Raw genomic sequence first — 22,937 nt, forward strand, 5'->3', positions numbered from 1 at the left:
ATTTTATAAATCCGAACAAAATTCGATGTCTATACCAACTTACTTTACATATTTTATCTAATTGTATACATATTTGCTTAGAGACACTGCTCCGTTAAGTTTGGATACTTGGAAAAAGAAAAGGAAATTTGTTACTTATAACAAGTATTGAGATCAAAATCTATCATAGTTGTTTCAGACCATGTTTATTTTCACTCTCTTATTATCTTGTCCCATTATCTTATCTCAGTAAGTATTGAGATAAAAAATTGATTAGATCATCGAAGAGCAGTCAAAATACATATTCTGACACTTTATAAATGTCGTCTGAAAGAATTACTATGATTTGGACCTCAACAAGAATATTAGTTAAAAAAAACTGATCATATATTCAGATTTCGTATACCCTCTTTCTCAAAAATTCAAATGATGGTAACGAGAGCATGATGATGCTCATCTATGATTGTGCTTGCCAAAGTAAAGAAACCCAATAAAAAGATTGAAGAACCCAATAAAAAGATTGAAGTATGCCAACCTTTTTCCTCTCTTGACTTTAGCATCTATGTATGATTCCCATATCTTTTTCCAAAAAATTCGATGATACACCATCATTCTTTTTTTAATTTTTAGCTGGCTTAGACATGAATGGTTCAATAGAAAAAATGGTATTGGTCAAGTAGATATATATTTTCATATCCAGCACTCAAATCGTTACCAAAAATAGATCTAATTCATTGGATTTTGGCAGAGAAAAATGAAAATTAAACTGTGATGAATACAAACGTGTATATCACGTTTCATGCCATAGTGGACAAGCAATCAGCATTCAATTTCAATTGGGTAGTGGAAATATCTTTGATGATGAGAACCAAGAATTAATTCTCATTTCAATTAGACCATAAGAGAATTTCGAAACAAATTTTCTTAGTTATTGACATTCTGAAAATTAAATTACCAAACTATCATTAAAGTTTAGAATAAAGAATTTTTTTCTTTTTTTTAATTTGGTGGTGATAGAGATCATTTGAAAGGATGTAGGTCCATTGGGGATAAAATGGTTTTGATGGAGATTTAAATCTAACCAAAGCACTCTCAGTTTGCATTAAACCAAATTGATTGTATGGTTACTAGTTTCAAACTTGTGAAGGTAAAAACTAAAGTCACTCAATTCTCGCTCGGAATTTCTGAGTTTGGTTAACTCAGTTTTTAAGGAATTTTTTGAAGGTGTGATAAGAGAGGTTTCATACTTGACTTTCAATTTGTAATTTAACATGCTGTTGTGGACGGTTATGAATCAAATGATACCAATTTAGTTAAAAAAATCAACGTAAAATATCATACAAAGTTATCATGTCTTTTCACTTTAAAAAAAAAACTACTCGTATAAGAAAAACTACCCTCCCTTTTTTACATTTTTTTTTTTTGAAACATTAATTTTCTTTTAACAGAAAAAGAGGGAAAAGTTAATAAAAAAAGGGAAACAAGACCAAAAAGAACTTTATTATTACATTTAAAAACAGTAAAAACTTACATTAAAAAAAAAAAAGGAAGAGCACAAACATAGTTCAGTCAGGTACGTTGAGCCTGGCCTGCTGGTAAGCAGGAAGACCATGAGTTTATTAGTTAAAGAAGATTTAAGCTTTGGGAATGTGGGCTTCAAAATTGAAAATTGTAATACTAACTTCGGACTGAAAAACAAAGACCATTGGTTGCTTCACTTGCATAATATGTTTGGGCCCTAAAGAAAAACTACGTTTGAAACGACAACTCCAATCACTTCCCGAGTAGTTCGACCGAATGTCAGGCTCCAAAGTTGCCCTAGCGCTCCGTTCATTCCCTATATCCAGGTCTTTTATCCTTGGGCTTAAATTTATTTGTATATTTAATTTATTAAATAATGATCAATTAAGGAAAATTTACTTTAATTAGGATTTTAATGATAATAAAAAAATAAAAAATTTGTTAACATTAATTTTAATTTAATAAAAAACTATTAACTAGGAACAAAATAATTAATTTAAGAAATTATCATGTGTACATATATATATATGTTTAATATTTGCACTTTCAGAGCTTGTCATTCTTAATATGATATAGATATAAAAATATTTTTTATAACTAAAATTTCATATATTAAATTCTGATCATTATAAATTATAATTAAAAATTTAACATTCTATCAACAAATTATAAATCATATATTCACCTTACACTAAAAACAAAGAAGTTTTAAGAATTTTTTTTCACAAAAACAAATAAGTTATAGAAGAAAGAAACAAAGACCCATGACTACTGAATTTTCTAGAAGGATTTATATTCATCATAAAGTAAAAATAAACTAAACCTCAAGTAAAAGAGGATGAAAATAGATTTTAACCTTCGACCAAAAAAAAGATGTGTACTTGTACAAGTGTGACACATATAGTGACAGCCGACGACATATGTCACTTTTATAAACTGGCCCTAAAAAATTCATTATTTGGTGGAGCAGTATCTGAGTTTGCACCTTAGATCAGAACTCATTGGAGATATCAGATATGACACTTTATTTATATATTTGTTAGACATATTCTTATCAAAGTTTTCAAGAACCACATTTAATTGTATAGAATTAATGTAGAAGAGAACAAGATCATGATCTTGAAAGTTGAAAGAGAAAGGGATTCATCTTTTTTAAGATCATATAGATACATATATTTTGTTGTATATATCCAGAAATCTTGTCCATACTTTCTGAAGCACCACCAAGCCTCCTAACCCATGTAGAAAGTACAAATGTAAGGATTCCTATGCTTTTATTTGTTTAATATATATATATATATATATATTGTTGATGAACTTGTTGAGTAATTGCCATAAAATATAAAATACAATGTTTTGTTTTTTATTTTTGGGACAAAGGGAAGGAGGAAAGCTTGAGAGATAGTCCAAGTGGCCTTCAAAACTTGCTTAGTTTTAAATCATGACAGAACTTTCTTGTTATATTCTCCAGGGTCACATCCATTTCTTCTTTACATATAGAGAGTGCTAGGCAAACATTTTTTTTTATGTATTATTGATTGGCACCACGTATTATACCTATACAGATGTCAAAAGAAAAAAAAACGATGATTGTGATGGTTTAAAGTTAAAGGCATACAACTTTTTTTTATGTTCTTTTCATGACAAAGAAATTGAAATGATAGTATTTTATATATATATATATATATGCAAAGGTGATCACAATTTGAAAATAAGATAAATATTATAAATATTATTTTCAAATATAATAATATAAATAAATTAAATTAAATTTTGAATTCACAACAATCATATTTTGAATTAATATGATTATTAACAATCCAAAGCACTTGATCTTGATCCAATAGTTGTTAATCAATTCAAGTTATAGGCTTCGTGAGAAAAATCCAAGTATTTCTATCACTATAAATTGCATTTGATGTCATGGTCAGATGGCGGACCATTTCAGTGTGCAGGCTAAACTCCTTTGGCATGATGACATCCCCGAAAGAAATTAATGGGCATATACCCATCTAAATCATGTTTTTATCTGGCTCAGATGGCGAGATTTAACTTCACAAACAGTTGCTGAGGCTTTTCATTGAGAAGACAAAAGTGGACCACCCTTTTCTCTCATATTAGTACTTGATAAATTTGCAGGTTCATGCACCTGTTTTTACGAGTCAATCATTACTTGACCATTTTTCTTCTTTTTCAAGAAGAAAGTTATAGGCTGCAAATTAAAGGGAAATGGAAAAGAATCTAAAGTATTACCATCAACCCTTGTTATCTCAATCACATTATTCAAGCTGCTAGATGCTTAAATTCAAAGCACATGCGTAGACAATTAGTTCACCAAATATATTATCATTTTGAAAATTAACCAATATTTAATTGTAAAAATTTATTAACCATTTATTTTTAGCCTTCGTTAGAAAATATATTAGACTGATCCATAAATCGGACGGCTTGCCAAGCTTCTCGGCCTGTCCCAAATTTAGTCGGGCTATAGGTAGAATTTTTTAGATCGGTGCTCCAATATTATATTATATTATTAATTATTTTATTTTATTTTTATTTTAAAATATATTTAAAGATAATAATATATTAATATAGAATAATATTTTTATTTTGGCTTTTAAAGATGACATTCGGGCCTAGGTCGACCGATAGATACCTCTTATATACACATATTTTACATATAAACCTTATTGGTTTATTTTTTGGGGGTTCAATTATAAAATTTAATTATCGGATAAGGTTTGACTCTTAGAACTTAATCCTTCTAAAGAGGGATAGCATTCGTGGTCTAGTCTCATAAATTTTCTTGAAGCAATATTGGTGGTACAAATTATGTATAAGTATATATTTGGAGATTTATATAAGAAAATACAAATTTGGTTAACATTCATTCATAGCTCATAATTTTTCATTCAAATTCCTTTTCGATCCCTAATTTTTGAATTGTTCTATTTGAATCTTTAATTATAAAATAGTTTAAATTGGTCCTTTTGTCACATTTTTATTAACAATTGAGAAAAAAATTCTAGTGGCATGTCAAGGGAATGTTTATGTGGCTTGCCACATAAGCTCGAACATGAATATTAATTATGTCAATGCTAATAAAATTATCACCTATAATCATTTATTGTAATATAATTAATTAATTAAAATTAAAAATTATATGAGATCTATCAAAATTTTATATATAATCTATATTTATAAGTAATAGATCTTTACATAATTTTTTTATTGCGATTTGATAATTGTAGGATTGTAATAAAAAAAATGAAGGTGAAATGACCCCAAAAATTATACGATGAAAGGATCAAAATAACTTATTTTAAAAGGATAGGGCCCAAATAGAACTATTCAAACGTTAATTAAGGATTCAAATAAATCAATAAAAATCCTTATTAGTAAATTAACTTTGAAAGGCTAATTAATGCAATAAAATTCCAATTGAGTCAAGAACAGGGACAACTAAAAATGATGCGTGTTCAAGCGTGATCTAGTTCGAGTGGGATATAAAATGAAAATTCCATTTATATGTTGTCGGTCATCTTTGCACTCAAACCTTATATATGTGAACATGCAGGAAGCTTAATGGCATAGCTTTTCAAAGATTGATGAAATTTACCTAACATTCTGCAGATTGATTTTGATGTTACGTGTTATAATAGGAGATATAAATCATGACAAAAGGAATCCAAATGCAATTGAGCAATAGAATCTATTTTGTAAAGTTTTAACTTGAAAGTGAAGAAGTCTTACAATCCAATCATATTCAACAACCAAAATTTCATCTAACCAATTGATTCCTCTTAAATTGTTCAAGATTCAATATATATATATATATATATATATATATATATATGTATGTATATATATGTGTGTGTATATAAATTCCCTGCAGAAATTAGAGCAATGCAAAAATAATTTTTTTCAAACTCAAAAGTTTTTCTTTTATCTTCCACCAACTCTTTTCTATGGCAACAAAAGTAAAATCTTATGGGACAATCAAAAAGCTTTTGTTGAACCCTTTCAAGTATCAGAACACAGATTGGTTTTCATCATTTCTCATTGGCTGCAAAGCAATATGTGTAAATGGGCAGCACTATAAATGAAAAAGTCCTATATATGATCTGAAATTCTCAAACAGGAAATGATTCTATTAAAGGAAACCATATATATAGAAAGTTGCTGGAAAAACATACATAGAATAAACCGAAAATATTGTCAAACAGTACGAGGACAACGTTTTTCTTATGATTATATATTATGATCAATAGATTAATATTCTATCATTTGCATGGGAGTTAAATATATGGTGCTAATTATGATTAACTTGAAAGTGAAACTCCGACATTCTGGAAGCATATCAAATATTATAGAGATCAAAAGCAAAAATATTTTTCCTATAGCTTTGAAGTCGAGATTGAGCTTGATTATCGCTTAATTGGTTGAAAATGGGCAGAAAAGCGACGAAAGATATGAATTTAGATAGAGATCTTCCCTTTCCATGGGGCCACTAGAAAAGACTTTCGAACTGCAACATGCATTATTGGGTTTCATTATTATTAATTAAAAACCACCCACCTTGGCTAATTTAATGATAATTTAGGTATACCAATCTAATAAGTAAGGAACAATGCTGACTTGATCTTACATAACCTATAGTGTACTATCTTAATTATGTCGATGGATTTCGTATACTTACAATGTAAGTTGATTTCTTTAGGTATTGAAAAAATGGATTTTAGGCTATGAAATGCTCGATCATTGCTTAGGCCTTATCTTCATGCATGCGGCTCATATACTTGTGTCGAGGGTTTTTTTATTTTTTGGGTGTGCATTTGTATTGAGGGTTGGATAATTCATACCACCTTGTGTTTTGGTTTTGATCCAACTAATAGAGATTCATTGGAGAAATTATTAGATGTATAGAGCCTTTTTATCACTTCATTCATGGTTCCATCCAATAATATCAAGCTAAATCATCATCTTCTCCACGTCAGATTTAATTGAACCAAAAGGAATTTCCTTTTCAAAAGTCCTTTACTCGTCAGGAAACGAGGAAATAAAAGATGGAGGATTGTTCCCTCAAGCAATTTTAGATGAAGTTTCAACCACTGCTCTAGCATTCAAGTTTTCTTATCCATTCCTTTCTCGGTTAACTCACTTAAAACTAATGGAACGACGTGTGCATTTGATTTCAAGGCTATTAGTTTTGGAAAAAATGAAGGACAACCATCATTCTATTTCATTCAACTTCAAATTAAAACCATTCCACACAATCTTGTCAGATAATCTTTTAAACGGTGTTTTTAAAGTGTTTTCAGTGAGTTATAAGTGTTAGACGCCATGGGTATTTGATTTTTGAAAATAAGAGATTAAATTTTAGTTTTGTTTCAATCTGAATTGGGGATATATATTGTTTTTCTATAACAAAATATTTTTGGTTTGTCGTTTGTGGATTAACAATATTTGACGAAGTTAATTTTGGTTGACTTAATTAACTCTATCCGAAGAATTACGTGGAGAAGATGATGATTTAACATTATATTATTGAAAGGGACCATGGATGATGTGTTAGGAATGGTCAACTTAATAATTTCCCAATTCATTAGGTTTTAGATTATACATGAGAAGAACTTCTTTCTTATATCATAAATTTCACGATTTACATTTGAAGATTTCCGAAATCTAATTTTTTTTTCCTTATACATATATAAAATCAAAAAAATAAAAATAAAAAACTTAATTACTTAACCATCAATATTGGTGCTTAATGACCTTATGTTCGGCTAATTTTAATGATTAGATACTTAATGTGACCTACATAAAGGATGATTTCATATATAACCAATAGCTTTAATTTTTCCCATACGTTGCAAATGAAATGGAAAATAAAAAAAGAACGAAGAAAAATGAACATAGAAAACAAGGAAAAAATATGTTTTCTAACATTTAACTGTTTGGCGCTAAAGCATGAAACACATAAGAAAAGATTGTACATAGTACTAATAGTACTAAAAGTGAAAATTAGATGTAAATTCACTTGTTGTCCTAACATTCTAGCAGCAGTAATATTCTTATAAATTAACTCGATTTCATGAAAACAATAATAAAATCTTGAGATGATTTCACCACAATCATCAACGTTTAACAATAGTTTTACCTACGAAGAAAATGATGATGATCTATAAATTCATGGATTTTCTTTTGGGAAAAAAAAAAAAAGCAATAAATTTGACATGAAAAGGCTTTATCAAAGGTTTGTCATGAATACAATTGGCTTTGAAGCATGCGGCATCAAAACCAATATGAAACATAACCAAATAGTTACTTTGAAAGGGATGGTCATATAAGAATATATCCATAAGAGAGGACCAAATTGCTAAACCCCACAAGTTGTTTTTTTAGGGCAGGTAATTGACATATATTTGCAATGTGGGACCTATTATTATTATTTTTTGTGGATTTACTTGCTAAAAAGCCGCCAAGACAATTTAATGGCTTTTTAGGACTCAAAAAAGAAAAAATTCCCAGTTTGGATCAATTGACTTTGTGAAGTTTTATACTTTGGACATTTCAATTAACATTATTGGGACATTTGAAAATGGAAGGTTTCTTATCTCTATGCTCTTCCTATTTATATAACTAAATCAAATTCAAGATTATCATCAATAAAAGTAAAGTAGGTGAAGCAATTTGGGAGGCTTAATTATGCTTAGGACTTATGTAGATTTGATATTGCTAATTTGGGCATTGAAGGATAATATTGAGTCCATATATATCTTGGAAAGTTATATAGTAAAATATTTATACTGTCTACTTTTTACTACTAATAATATTTTGATGCCATAATACTAGACTTTATTACTTCATTATCTTGTAATTATTTTAAAAGGGTTATTTTGTGATATGCATTTTATGCTATCCACGGTCAAAATGCTGCCAGTTTTGCAACAAGTGAAATAGCTTAAATATATAAATATATTTATATATTTAAATATAAAGTAATTACCATAGCTTAAATATATAAATATAAAATAAAATTAGTGTGAATAAAATGAGAATGATTATAATATTGTAGTCAGCAATAAGCTCAAACAGTAAGAAATTTGAAAAAAAAAAAATCTATCCTTTCACTTTCACATTCTTATATCTCTCTAAAATGTTAAAGTTTAAATAAAAAATTATTCGAATCCATCGAGCACACGCAATTGTGTAAGCAACCCTTAACACAATTTCGTGAATACAGGGTACTTAATTCCCAAACAACTTAAATCAATGGGGCTAAACTATCATTTTCTGAAAATGATGGACTTTTACAAGGTGTTACCACATGAAAATACGAGGTAGAATTACCCCTCCCCAATCAGGAACACCTTACGGATCGACACGTGTCCGCATGCCCAGCCGACAATGACTCTCTCAAGAATATATCCACAACAGAAAATTATTGTACTCCGAAGCCCCACAAGTGCGCAATTGGCTAATCCATTGACCTTTCGACACGTGGGGTCCCTCCGAATTGATTGGTGCATGGGGCCCCTTCGTTGCGAGGAGACCAGAATCTTAACCGTGGGCCCGCACTTACGAGAGCGTGCTCTCGATTAGACGCGTGTAAAGGACGATTTTTAAGCATTTAAAAGCTAGTGGGTACCATCCGTGGAGAAAATGTGATCACTACCGGACGCGTGTACAGTAAAATGATCGTACGGGTATGGGACCCGCTTTTTGGCCTTATTTCTTTATTAATTAATAATAAAAATACTAATTAAAGTCCAAATGATATTCACCAGAAGCTATTGTGTGGGGACTGGCACGTGGGTCCCACGTGATTTTTTTTTATTGGTTTAAATAATTGGCGCGTTGTTTCCGTGTTCATGAATCCGTCATCCCTAACCATGAACTGGCCAAAAAAAATCTCTAACCATGAGGGTATGGAGTGGATTATTGGCTTAACAACTCTTATTATTATTGAAATCCCCTCATTTAAATGAAATTTTTTTTGTTTAGGTTAATGATAATCATATGAATAATTTAGGATGACAACAAGACGAGATAATTTTAATTTTTTTAAAATTCAACTTGATCTTACAAAAATGACAATAGATTAGGTGAGACTGAATTTATGTTTGTTTCAATTTCGATTTTATTTTTTTAATAGTTTCACTTTATTTGACTATTATTTGATATTAGATTATTATTTTTTATATCATCATTAACCCATACATAAATTTACAGTTTGTATCTAACATGATTTGATTCAAATTAATTCATTAATTTTAATTTAATATAATATTTATAAAAATATTTTTAATATAAATTACGTTTTAATTATATATAAATAAATATTTTTATTAATTAATATTTTAAATTAAAATATTAAATAATAATTTTATTAATATAATATATATATAAATATAAAATAATAAATTATATTTTATATACACCTAAAAATGGAATATTTTAAATATACTTTTGATTTGATTCTAATGTAAAAAAAAAAACTTATCTCAATTTGATTTGATCTTAAATTTAAAAAAAAAAAAAATTTTTCTATTTTAATCGGATCAAGATAAATCGAAACATATTAAATATGAGTTGTTTTATCATCCTAATCTTCTAATTTGATATTCTATTTTCAAATTCGATCCAATTTCATCTCAAGTTATAATTTCCAATGCTTAGCTCCCACTTTGAGAAAAGTTTTATCACATATATTCAATTTAACTTCTTTATAAGGCAATAGTAAAATATTAAGCACACAAAATTTGGTACATTAAAATTACTACATTATCTAATATAATCTATAAATGTGTATACTTACATGTACAAAATTATTGATAATTTCTATTTAGAAAAAGGGATTATTAATTTGTAAGATAAAGGAAATTCAAGCAGTAATTTGTAATAGGAAAAATAAGAACCAATAAACGTTGTTTTAATGAGAATAATAATGCACCTAATAAAGTCCTTACTTACTTAAAGGAACATTTTTATTCAACACTTTGAAAACTATTGTATTTATGTTATTGTTAGAACATTTATCATATTGTAAAAGCACTTGAAAGTAAAACCTTAGTATTGTGGTATTACCCCCTCCTGAATTGGAAAACAAAATCTTCTTCTTGAATATGTTGAAAATGGTAGTAGCCAATAAATTCTTCTCTCACTCATTTTCTTTAAATACAATTAAATTTGACGATTCATTTATTTGTATTATATAAAATATTAAAATTCATATATTCGTATAAGATTTTACATAAAAATTATATGTTACAATTTATGTTGACACGAAAACATAAAATTTATTTTTTGTTTTGTTAAATCCATAAATAATTATTACTAAAATTTTAAACTATGTTATATTGATATTTTATTTTTATATCATATTCGTATTGCATTATCGTATCGTATTTTAAAATATAAAATATAAATACAATCTTTTTTTTTTCATTTAGATATTTTATTTTGAGAATAATATTTGTAAGAGTCATTTACATCATAATTAATCAACTATTATCTTTACAAAAATTTCCATACTTCATTTTTTATTCTCCTTTAATAGCCCTAGTCTTAAAACATCACATACTACACTTTGTGATTTAGTTGTGCTTGACTTGAGGAGTATTCAAAATTGAATCCTTCATTATCGAACTAAGCTTTAAGCCTTCGGCCATTCTAAGCCAAATTTGAACTTTTTAATACTAATTCAAGAGACTAGTAAGTCTAATCAAGCCGTTGAACTTTTATTTTTACTTTTAATATAATATTTATTTCATATTTTTAAGTTTTAATTAACTTTGAAAGTTTAACTCTAGTTTGAGCCTAGTCAAGTTTCAAGCTCGTTATTAATCGAGTTATGTTTAAATAATTTGATTATTTTTTTAAGTTAAAATTAAGTATAAATAAAATAAAATAAACTGAAATTGAATCAAGCTTGAGCTTCAAGTTTTTCAATCCAATTAAATTCGAAAGGCTAATGATCATGGTGACAGCTGGAAAATCAAAATGATCATGTATAGAAAGGCAAATGTGGCGACGGTGGAAGTGGTGATGGTGGTAGAGCGATGGCCAAATAAAGGGCCAAAAATAGATGGACATTGCATTTAAAGGTAATGTCAAGGCTAGTAGTAGGGCACTTTGGGAGCCAATTGAATTGGAGAGAAACCAAACCCTGCTTACCCTTGCGTGTCTAACGGGGCTTTCGGTGAGAAAATGACGTGTAAGAGACCCACATTTCGTGGCTAATTGAATGGGCAACAATTATCAACTACCTCCCTGGCCCCCCGGTCCAACTTCAACTCCAATTTCACTGCAATATATAATTTTGTCCTTTATGTTGTTTTTTTCTACGCTCTTTCACCAAGACGAATGGGTCAAATTTAAGCATTTTCATTGCATTTGGGGTTGAATTTGCCACCGGCATATAGGAAAGATGTTTTATTTTTTTTTTTAAGTTTTAAAGAATCATCATCCTTGAAATGGTGAAAAATAATATAAAATTTTAATCGAATTTAAAATCTTTATTTAAATTTAAGTATTTTACGTCAAGGGCAAGGGCAAGGGCAAAGGCAAGGGAGGGCAGCAGCTAGGAGTGGTGGGATATTCCAAAAATGAGGCGTCACGGTCAGGTCGAAGGGAAGTGCAAAAGCAAGTGATGGGATTGATATAAATGTATTTGATTTGATTATATAAAGCAAAATGCTAAGTTTGACGAGCCACCAGTTGTTTGTTAAGCGATGGATTGTTTCAAAAGAGGAACTTTAATGAAGTGGACCAATTAACTATGATTATTTTGGCCACCATGCAAAAGTAACTCACTGCATTGGATGGGTAACTGTCTTCCCTCTTCCCTAACATAAGGCTTCTGTCACATCCACTATACGTTACTAATTACAGAAACATTAACATCAGTCACAATTAAAAATATTAGTAAAAACAAACATAAGAGCTTGTAAGTAATAGTGTTCTTTTCTTTATATACAGAAAATAAAATAATTTTGAAGAGTATTGTTTAAATAGAAAATTAATTCAGATAAAATTTATGAAATCTTTGATTATATTTAAAAAAAAATGAAGAATTTAGAAATATAATAACTTTGACAACAAGAAGTCAAATTCTACAATTCATTAATTAGATTGACTTGATTCAAGATAATAAATATTAATAAAAATTATTTTTATTTAATTTAATTCTAAAATATATAAAAAATTATTAAAATTTTAATACTTTATAAATATTTTATTTAAAAAATTTAAGCCTTAAGGCCCGAAGGATTACTGGCAAAAAAAAAAAAAAAATGCCAGATAGATTGAACCAAACTTTAGACAAAGATTTTAAAAAGTGAATTGAATTTAACCGTTTCATGAACATATTTAAGCAGTTGACACTTTCTTTAAGAGGATACATGCTCTAGAAAGAAAATTACAATACTAATTTTCAGCTCCATAGAATGTAAATGGGAATTAAGTACGTTTCAATTTTTTTTTTCATCTTCTGGAGTATTAGAAATTTTATTAATTCCTAACGAATATTGATTAAAATGATAAAAAAAAAAGTATATTCCTTTATTTGTTATTTGAATTTGAATTTATTAAAATATTATAAAAAATTTATTTTTTATGAATTTATTAAACCTGACGTAAATAAATTTATTTGAATAAATTGGAAAATAAAATATACTAGATGAGACGTAAGAACCTTTTGCCATTAAATAAAAAAAAATTTGTCAATTCCCATAATTATCTTTCACAAAATTGTTTCCTTATTCGTGAAAACTGGCAAAATAAATTGCAATTCCAAAAGTAACAATATAAAAGATTTGATCCTAGCTAGCTAATAAAATCATTCATTGTCTGCAAACTGCGTACCTAACTGATTTCTCCGAAGTTTTAAGTACGTAAGTGGTTGTTTATTTTATTAATTATAGTATCGTCCAAGAAAATGTCTTCAAAACTACGTCAATTAAACAAGAAAAAAAAAGTATATCAGTGTGGACATTTTTATAAGATAATTTTTATTATTGTTTGTCTTCCATGAATGTATCGTGGATTTGTTAGGATAATGATGGCCTAGTTGAGAGGAGGAATGGTAGGTTATAATTAATTTGAATGATTAAAAAGACAAGGGTTAGATGAAAGAAATTGTGTGCCCATCATGGCCATCTAAAACCGGCAGTTCCATAATTTAATGGCACACGAGATATATAGATTTTACTTTAATTACTCTCTCTCTCTCTCTCTCTCTCTCTCTCTCTCTCTCTCTTCAATCAATTTTACTTAATTCCTTTCATTAGTTTGTTGATAAGATATGCTTCTTAAATAATGATGATATTAATGATGATTATTTAAAGTGAATGCCCACTCGTCATCCCACTAACTCCTATCTTCCTCATCTTTTTTTATGAACAGAAAAAAAAAAAAAAAAGCTTTGAGTGGGTCCCTTAGTTATAAAATTTCAAAGGAAATTGGCCCATTAATTTTTAAATAAATTATTATTTGAAAATTATAAATTCAAAAAAATTAATACTAATATTTTCTTTACTGATTTTTAGATAAATTAATATTTGAAGATTATTACGTACGTAATGTTTTTTTTTAGTTATGTAAATATATAAGTAGTAATGTCCTTGCTAGATATGCAAATATAAAAGTCGAAAGCTTAGAAATAAATTAAAAATTAAAAAATGAAAATCGAAGGGAACCTCATTTTTTTGGGAAAGAAATAAACCTAAAATATTATAAAATTTCGAAGAAAAACTGCTCTTCATGTATTCGTTGAAACAAATGTATTGATAAAATAAAAAAAATTGTCATAAATTTTATGTGTGTGTAATAATATGTACATTGATAGTGATATTGTTTGATATTTTATGAGGGATTATTATTTTAATATTATTGAAATGTATTTGAAATAAGTTTATCTTAAAACAAAATTAAAAAAATTTATAAAATAGATAACTTTTCTTAAGAAAAATCATGGGCTTGCTAGTGTGGAAATTATTCTTTACCATGAGGCAAGAGCTGGAGTTAAATTAAAACAAAAAAAAAAAAAATTATTTGGGGAAGAGAGGACCAAACTAAGGCATATTAATTTCTTATGTTTCATATTGATTTTTCATAATTACTTACTTTTTAAATTATAAATTATTTAACATCAATATTATAAATAATTTTGAAAATTAATAAAAACCTTAAAGTCAAATGCGTGAATATTCAAATTGAAAAGAAAACAGTATCTCCTTTTAAAATATATTTTATTTTCATTTAAGATATATTGATTAACTTTAACAATTGATATATATATATATATATATATTTAGTTCTAAATTATTCATTTGATGTATTTTGTTTTTTATACTTTTATTTATAAATTGATAAAATTTATTTGAGCTTGTTATTTTTTATTAGTTCATTACTTGTATACATCTTTTATTATTACTCTTTTTGTCCCAAATTATTTGAAAATTTTTTACTTTAATATATTTAATATTAAATTTTTATAATTTTTAATGTCAACAAATAAAAAAATTTAAAATATAAAAAATAATTGTTTTAAATGTTTTAAAAAATACATTATTTTGGAACATAAAAAAACAAAAAATAAAAGAATAATAAATGTAATAAAATACCTCAAATGAATTCCTAAAATCAAATGTCTAATGCTTGCCTCTTATATATTAAAGTAAACAAAGACAACTTTATTTAACTTTTCTTATTGCATTTGCATGCAATATAGACAAAGCATATGAAAAATAAAAAGAAAAATAAATTATTATAATAAAAACTAGAGTTGATAATTTATATTATTGTATCGTGTAAAGTATATAAAAATTATATATTATTATTTATATCAACATCAAAATATAAAATATAATTTTTTAATTTTATTAAATTTATTTAAAAATTTAAATCATATTAATTTTATATTTTTTATTTATATTATTTTCACCCGTATCTTTTTTAAAATTATAAAACATTTACATCTCTTGTCCAAACAATCATGGCAGAGACAATGCCGAGTAAATTAAATTGTCTGTCTGGAGGATTTAATTAACAGTAAATTTTTACCGGTGAACTCAGCCTGCTGAGCTAAGTATGATGCACAAAGTTTTTTTTGTCAAGGTTCTTTTCTTCTCGTTTTTTCTTTTTTTTTACCTTCTGATTTTGGTAGCAGTCTTTTCTCAGTGAAAAGGCAGTGCAGTTTGCTGACTGCTGACTGCTGACTGCTGACTGCTGAGGAAAGGCCAGCCCAAATTTGGCCATACCATCAAGCGTCAGAACTAGAGCACACATGCCAGATTCAAGAAAAAGATAGAAACTGCTTCCCCCCAATGATCATCTTGACTAATTTTTTTTTTTGTAAACAATCATATTTAATCATCATTGACAATGGGATAAATGAATTTTGACTGAAAATCTTCGTACTTATGGATAATTCATCTCGATAAATGAATATTTCATTTCATCTCAACACTATGAGTGATAAAATCTTATTGATAATTCATCAAAATACTTAAATATTTAAGGAAAGATGTATCAACATCTAGATGTTAATTAAAAAAAAGAAAAGAAAAGAGGGATATATTATCTAAATTCCACCATATTTACTTGTATTACCAAAAGACTAAAGAGCAAGGTTGGAAAAATGAGCAGTTCAAACCAGCAAGTTGGGAGCTAGCTGGTCACCAATTGATTGAATCTAATGATAACTGAGTCAAAACTTTGACTGTACTTTTCTTTACTAGCTTAGGGTAATTGATTGATTCAATTGCCCAATGGTGACCCTTCAATGGTCACTCATTGATCAGACAAATCACATTCTTTTCTGCTACATTTTTTCATCGACAAAAATAAATTTACAAAGCACTGCAATATTTCATCATTAAATTACAGTGCATTAGGGAGTTGGATTAGAAGATTCTCACTCAGTCGTAAAATATATTTAGATCTCCAATCATACTCTTAAATGAAGTTTTAATGGTTGAAAGTAATTGTAATTCTATTTCAGTGTTATTATTAGCCTCATTTTAATTTGAAGCCAAAATTTTTAATTTTTTAAAATAACAAAGATATCTTTGCTCATAGTAACTATCATGGGATATATACTAACATAAAATTCATTTTTGGATATTATTAATTAATTAATTAGATGAAAAATATTAGCATTCAATATTTTCTTATTGGTGGGTGCTTTGGAGAGTGGATGTCATTGTGTTTTTCAAGTGCTTTATCGTCTAGCTCTTTGCATCCCATTGCTACCACAAAAATTACAAGACAAAAAAAAAAATTAAAGAAAAAAACGATCATAAAGGAAAGAAGAAAAAGCAAATGCAAGACAAAGAGATGTTTGGATAGAGCTTTGAAAAAGCCAAACAAGCCCCAAAGGTGAGTGACTTCTCTAATCCCTTACTCCACTTGTTGCTCACTATTATTAAGCCTTCTCTAGAAATGGACATCTCGTTTTTCAGCAGCTTGTTTGTGCTGTAGATAGCTGCCCCACCTTTTTTTTTTCATTTTTTTTAATCCTTTTCTTCTTTCTCTCACATTAAATTTATGTGCTTCCTTCTCAAAGGTGCCTGCATCATATGATTTCAAAAAGTAGGATCAAGTGACTCCAAGTCACTGCAATTTTCTTGTTCATTCCCAAAATCTACTGCTGGCACCTAACACTAGAAGAGATAAGATAAAAAATGGGAGAGTACAAAAAGCAAAAACAATTTATCAAACAGTGAAATATTTATTTTCTTTTCTTTTTTAATGATCTCTCCCAATGAGAAACCAGCAAAAGCCTATACTGTATTTTGGAAGGAAAAAACCAAAAGAGAGAAAAAGAAACAGGTGGGTATCATTTTTTTTTTTTGCTTTATAGTTGAGGGTCTTGAAACCACATCTCTCTCCTTTCTCTTTCTATTTCTTTGTTATCATATATTTATACACTGAAAGGAAGAAAAATAGCAAAGAATATGAGTCTGACAAGATCATCAGCAGAACTATATACACCCAAAAGCCTAAAAAGATTTTCTTCCATGATAGACATTTAGACAAACGTGTGTGTGCGCTCTCAGATGCCTCCTCTCTCGTGTGTTTTTAGCCATAATTGGATTGGAATATGGTACTTTGCCTGTCTCTGCAACATCCCTTGATGGGTTCCTTTCTCTTCTATTTTTTTATTTTATTCCTTATCAGGACTGATCTTTTCTTTGATAGTTTTTTTTTTTATATATATAAATTTTTATTTTGTGTGTGTATGTCGCTCTTGATGAGCAAATCTATCATCTCAATACCTTAAATTTTTTGTTTCTCTTTCTCCATCTTTCTCTTTTTCTGTTTATATATAAACAACTTTCTCCGTTATTTAACATCTTTCTCTTTTCTCTTCTCATCTTTCTTCTTCACTTCATGTAAAGATAACCCGGTTTTCTTTTTTTGTTTTCTTTATTTCCAAGTTATAGTTTCAGATCAGGATTGCTAAGTTTCTTTCCTTCCCAGATCATGTTCAGAAAAGCAAGGGCTATGTCCTCATCAAATTGCAATGAATTGAACATCAAAATGGGTTGATGTGTTAGCTTCAAGTCAAGCTCTAGCCTTTACAAAGTTCTTGGACATTCTTTTAAGAAAAAAACTTCTGCAGTTACCGTACACTGCAACAAGTGGTTTTTTTTTTTGGCTTTCATATCAAGATGGCGACGTACTTTCATGGGAGCTCAGAATTCCAAGCTGCTTCTGCTGCTGCACCTGATGGGATGCAAACACTCTATCTCATGAACCCGAACTACGTACCCTACTCTGACACACACCAACCAGCTATTGCCACAAACATGTTCTTCTTGAACCCGGCCAGCAACGCGCTAAACCCCACAAGCCTACCCCACGCGCCACCACCTAACCATCACCACCTCCTCGGTCTCCCTCTCCCATCACCAACTCCTTCCATAGGACTGGCCAATTTGGATGATCCCCACCGTCCATCTCCCCTACATGGCATAATCTCCGGGGTTCACTGTAACTTATGGGGCTCGAGTATTGATCATCAGAATTCACCAGGAAGTAGCCATCCTCAAGTTGTGTCGGTAGCGGTTACAGCAGATAACTCGGGTGGGCCCCACGATGTTGCATCGCATCTGGGGTTACGTCGGCCGGTGGTGTCACCAAGGCAAGGTTTATCCTTGAGTCTATCATCCCAACAGGTGCCTTATAGGTCAAGTAATGTTGAAACAGATATCCAAGGACAACCTCAAGTTCCAACTATGCCACTGGCTGATGATATGAGAATATCTGGGAATTCACCGTCGTCGGTTTCCGTTGTTTCGAATGGGATTTCCGGGGTTCAAAGTGTTGTTTTGGGATCCAAGTACTTGAGAGCAGCACAAGAGCTTCTTGATGAAGTTGTTAATGTTGGGAAAGGGATAAAGACTGACGTGTCTGAGGGGACCAAGGAGAAGATAAATGTGAACAAAGAATCGGTGGCTGCTGTGACAGGAGAGGGTTCAAGTGCTTGTGAAAATGGGGCTAAACGTGGAGCTGAGCTCACCACAGCACAAAGACAGGAGCTTCAGATGAAGAAGGCAAAACTTGTCAGCATGCTTGATGAGGTTTGCTTCTCTATTTATACCCTTCTTAAGTTCTTATTCTCTTCTCTGAAATTTGATTATTGGTTTCAATGCCCGTCTCTCAAAATGCAATTTCTTGAGGACTTAAAAAAATGCATTCATTTCTTTGCTGCTACCATGTCTCAATCATGTAGTATTAATAGAGCAATTATTGATGCATTTTTAAAACTAGCACAAGGAAATTTACTGCTATTAATTGAGGAATACCATGAATAGAGTAAACATGTAGAGATCTATTATCTCACAATTTCATGCAGGGAAAGAATTCTCATTCTGCAACAGTTTTAGCTGCCTCTAATGGAAATATATTAGTATATATTATACACATTTAATAGTTCAAAATCTTGCAGTGCTTGATTTTCAACAGACAAGATAATGTTTGATATGATAAATATATATAGAATTTGGTTAGTTTGGGTTGGGACCCTCTTAGTCATGATCAAGCATTCGAAAACGTTGAGCTGTCACCAAAACTTGTGGAGAGTGTATTTCTTTTCTTTTATGCCATGGTTTCTATTGCTTCACTAGGCGTGCATGCTTGGCCTAGAGGTATGGTGCAGGTAGACTGAGTCTATTGGCTGCAAAATCTATTTCACTTAAGACAAAATTTGGTACCTCTGTTGAAAGTGATTTTAATTTGCTGAACGATTCCAGTACATATTTGTAACATTAAAGATCTGTACTTACTTTGCATTGTTCATTTTTAATTTTAATTGTCAAGGTAAATTCTTATGTAGATTTATACTGATTTTTTTAAAAATTTTCCTTTGGTTATGAATGTGAAGGTGGAGCAAAGATACAGGCAGTACCATCACCAAATGCAAATTGTGGTTTCTTCGTTCGAACAGGTAGCAGGATTCGGTGCAGCAAAATCGTATACAGCCCTTGCTTTGAAGACAATTTCAAAGCAATTCCGCTGTCTTAAAGATGCAATATCTGGACAAATCAAAGCCACAAGCAAGAGTTTAGGAGAAGACGATTGCTTAGGTGCAAAAGTTGAGGGTTCAAGACTAAGGTATGTTGATCATCAGCTTCGACAACAGCGGGCGCTGCAGCAGTTGGGAATGATCCAACACAATGCTTGGAGACCCCAGAGAGGATTACCTGAACGAGCTGTTTCTGTTCTTCGTGCTTGGCTTTTCGAGCATTTCCTTCATCCGTATGTACTTTCTTTGACTAATAATAAATCTGAACTAGAAATCCTTTTAGATGATATCATATATAGATTACATTTAGCTCATTCGAAATTGTGGTGGCAGGTATCCTAAAGATTCAGACAAACATATGCTTGCTAAACAAACAGGGCTTACAAGAAGCCAGGTATGTTCTCTCACTTCATTTCCATATCTATTTACTGTTTCTAATTTCTTTGATCATTATAGATTCTTTATCATCATAGAGAGGAAATGAAGTAGTTGGTATACAATTTAACTTGAAATGCATGCAGGTGTCAAACTGGTTTATAAATGCTCGAGTTCGGCTTTGGAAGCCAATGGTTGAAGAAATGTATTTGGAGGAAGTCAAGGAACAAGAAAGGAATGGCAGTGAAGAGAATGAAAACAAAAGTGAACAAAAGGATTCAGGGTCTAGCTCCAGTGCCCAGCAAGAGGATGTGACAACAAAGATACAAGTTAAAACTCAATCCAAGCCTGACAAATCCATCAACCAGAATACTTCCCCTACTGAATTTTCCAACTCCACAATCTCCACATCTCCCATGGGAGGGTCCCTTCTGCCACAAACAGCCTTCAATCTCATTGGATCTTCTGACCTTGATGGTGCTGCTCAAAGAAGTCCAAAAAAGCCAAGGAATATTAATGACTTGCAGAATTCTCCTAGTAGCATCCTTGCAATGGACATGGACATGAAGCAAGGTGAAATAAGGGAAATCAACATGAAGTTAGGCGATGAAAGGCTAAGTTACTCATATCTAACTGGAACAGCTTACAGTACTATGCGAGAGATTGGGAGGTTTGATCATGAGCAGCTGCCACCAGGGTTTCATGGGAACAGTGTTTCCCTCACCCTTGGCCTGCCCCATTGTGAGAATCTCTCTCTCTCGGGGAACCAACAAAACTTCCTATCAAACCAGAGCATTCAGCTAGGAAGAAGGTTAGAATTAGGACCAAGCGAATCTGATTTCAGTGGGATCAACACCCAGCAAGTTTCTCATTCTAGCACCGGCTATGACAACATTGAGATGCAAAACAGGAAAAGGTTTGCTGCGCAATTGTTGCCAGATTTTGTGGCCTGAACAGAATCCAAATTCACAATGAATTCGCTTTCAATTCTATCCGCTGATGGGCTATATATATATGTGTGTGTATTACTTCTTTCCCTTCTTGAAAAACTTCAGGTAAGTTAAATCACGACTCTGAGCGTGCACAAAGAACAGTAAGATAATCTTTCCAAGTTCAGTTCCTATTTATATCATGCTTGCTCTTATACAAAGAGAAGCATGCCTACTGTAAAGATAAAGAAGGATAGCTAGTATATATATAGGTAATATACTTGCAATGCAGTAGTAGTATATATATATATAGGTAATATATATTTTTACATAGTTTAGACTTGAATTAGTAAGCTTGAGCTTTGTATATCATATTGATACATTTGGATATTGATATTTGAAAGATTTTAATATTATGGGTATGCAAATTGGTTATTGGGGTGCACACTATCAATATTCCATTTGTATGAATACATATTAATTCTAGTAGTTATACATATATATATATATATAGAAAGTATTATCTACTTACACTAATGTACGAATTACACCTTTTTTAATTTTTTGGATCAAAATTAAATTTATAAATTATATATATAGTTTTATGTGTGGTTGTGAGTTTGCACTTGCGAAATTTTTGGTAGGACTTTTTTTTATATGAAAAAAGTTTTGAAATTCCATGAACTGAAACAGAAAACCTTGAAGGAAACCTTTTTCTTGTCAAATACAATTTAAGCAGCGAGAGCAACTTAAAGGAATGACAAATATTTGGTCTCCACAATTTATTACATTAGGTTAATAGCTAGGAAGTGCGATTAATATGGTCATTCCACGGATTGATGTCATCTTAGACCACGTTTTAGGGCAAACACTTTAATAATACCTAAGATATTTTCCATTTTTTTTATTATTCTTGACGGTTTAAGCTGAAAATTTGAACTTCATTTGTTGAAATTAAAAGTTTAATATTTTATTAACAAATTACTTAATTATCGAAATTTTTTTCTTTTTTTTTTATTTTTTTAATATGAAAAAAGAGAGATTCAAACTAGAGGTATAAATATTACATTAGTATTTACAAGTTATTGAGATTTAATTTGAATAAAATTTGAATTCGGTTTAGTTATTATTAAATCGAATTCGAGTTCGAATAGTTTAACTTATTGATCGGGTTAAATTCGAGTATTCTTATATTCGATTCAAGTAATTCGTGAGTTTAATCGAGCTTTTATATTTTAATATATTTTAATTATTTTAATTAATAAAATATATCAAACTCGAGTTTAAATTTGAGTACAAATAATCAAATTTTTTTCAAATATAAAAATCAAATTTATTTTTACATGTTAATCGAGCTTAATCGAATGAGCTCGAGTAGATCGATTTTTATCTCAAATTGAATTTGAGCTAAAAAAATAAAATTCAATCAAGTTTGAACTGAGTTACAAGTCTTGAATTTGGAGTCGAACTCTAATTTAAATTTAATACTGTATCGATTTAAATTTGATTGATTACACCTTTAATTCAAACCCATTTTTATATTTTTGAAGTTAATAAAAAATGAAAACTTGGTCTGTTTGGTCTACAGACATTTCAGA

The 22,937-nt window shown here is 29.8% G+C and overlaps 1 protein-coding gene across 5 annotated transcripts; it reads left to right on the forward strand.

Annotated features, from left to right (window-relative positions):
• The first annotated feature begins 16,963 nt into the window (after nt 1–16,963).
• Nucleotides 16,964–21,774, forward strand: LOC149518382 (BEL1-like homeodomain protein 1). 5 transcript variants are annotated; one of them, XM_089761970.1, is made up of 5 exons: nt 16,964–17,337; nt 17,989–19,091; nt 19,895–20,268; nt 20,369–20,429; nt 20,557–21,774. In XM_089761970.1, exons 2-5 carry the CDS (start codon nt 18,180–18,182, stop codon nt 21,361–21,363), a joined length of 2,154 nt encoding a protein of 717 aa, XP_089618096.1. In that variant the 5' UTR covers nt 16,964–17,337; nt 17,989–18,179; the 3' UTR covers nt 21,364–21,774. The 5 variants fall into 5 exon arrangements, with proteins under 5 accessions (XP_089618096.1, XP_089618094.1, XP_089618092.1 ...); XM_089761968.1 differs by having other exon boundaries at nt 17,219–17,337; nt 17,946–19,091; XM_089761966.1 differs by having other exon boundaries at nt 17,269–17,611; nt 17,946–19,091.
• Nucleotides 21,775–22,937: the final 1,163 nt, after the last annotated feature.

The sequence above is a fragment of the Durio zibethinus genome, chromosome 6, assembly GCF_047325235.1.
Source record: "Durio zibethinus cultivar Kanyao isolate XHJ-2024 chromosome 6, ASM4732523v1, whole genome shotgun sequence".
Classification (NCBI taxonomy): domain Eukaryota; kingdom Viridiplantae; phylum Streptophyta; class Magnoliopsida; order Malvales; family Malvaceae; genus Durio; species Durio zibethinus.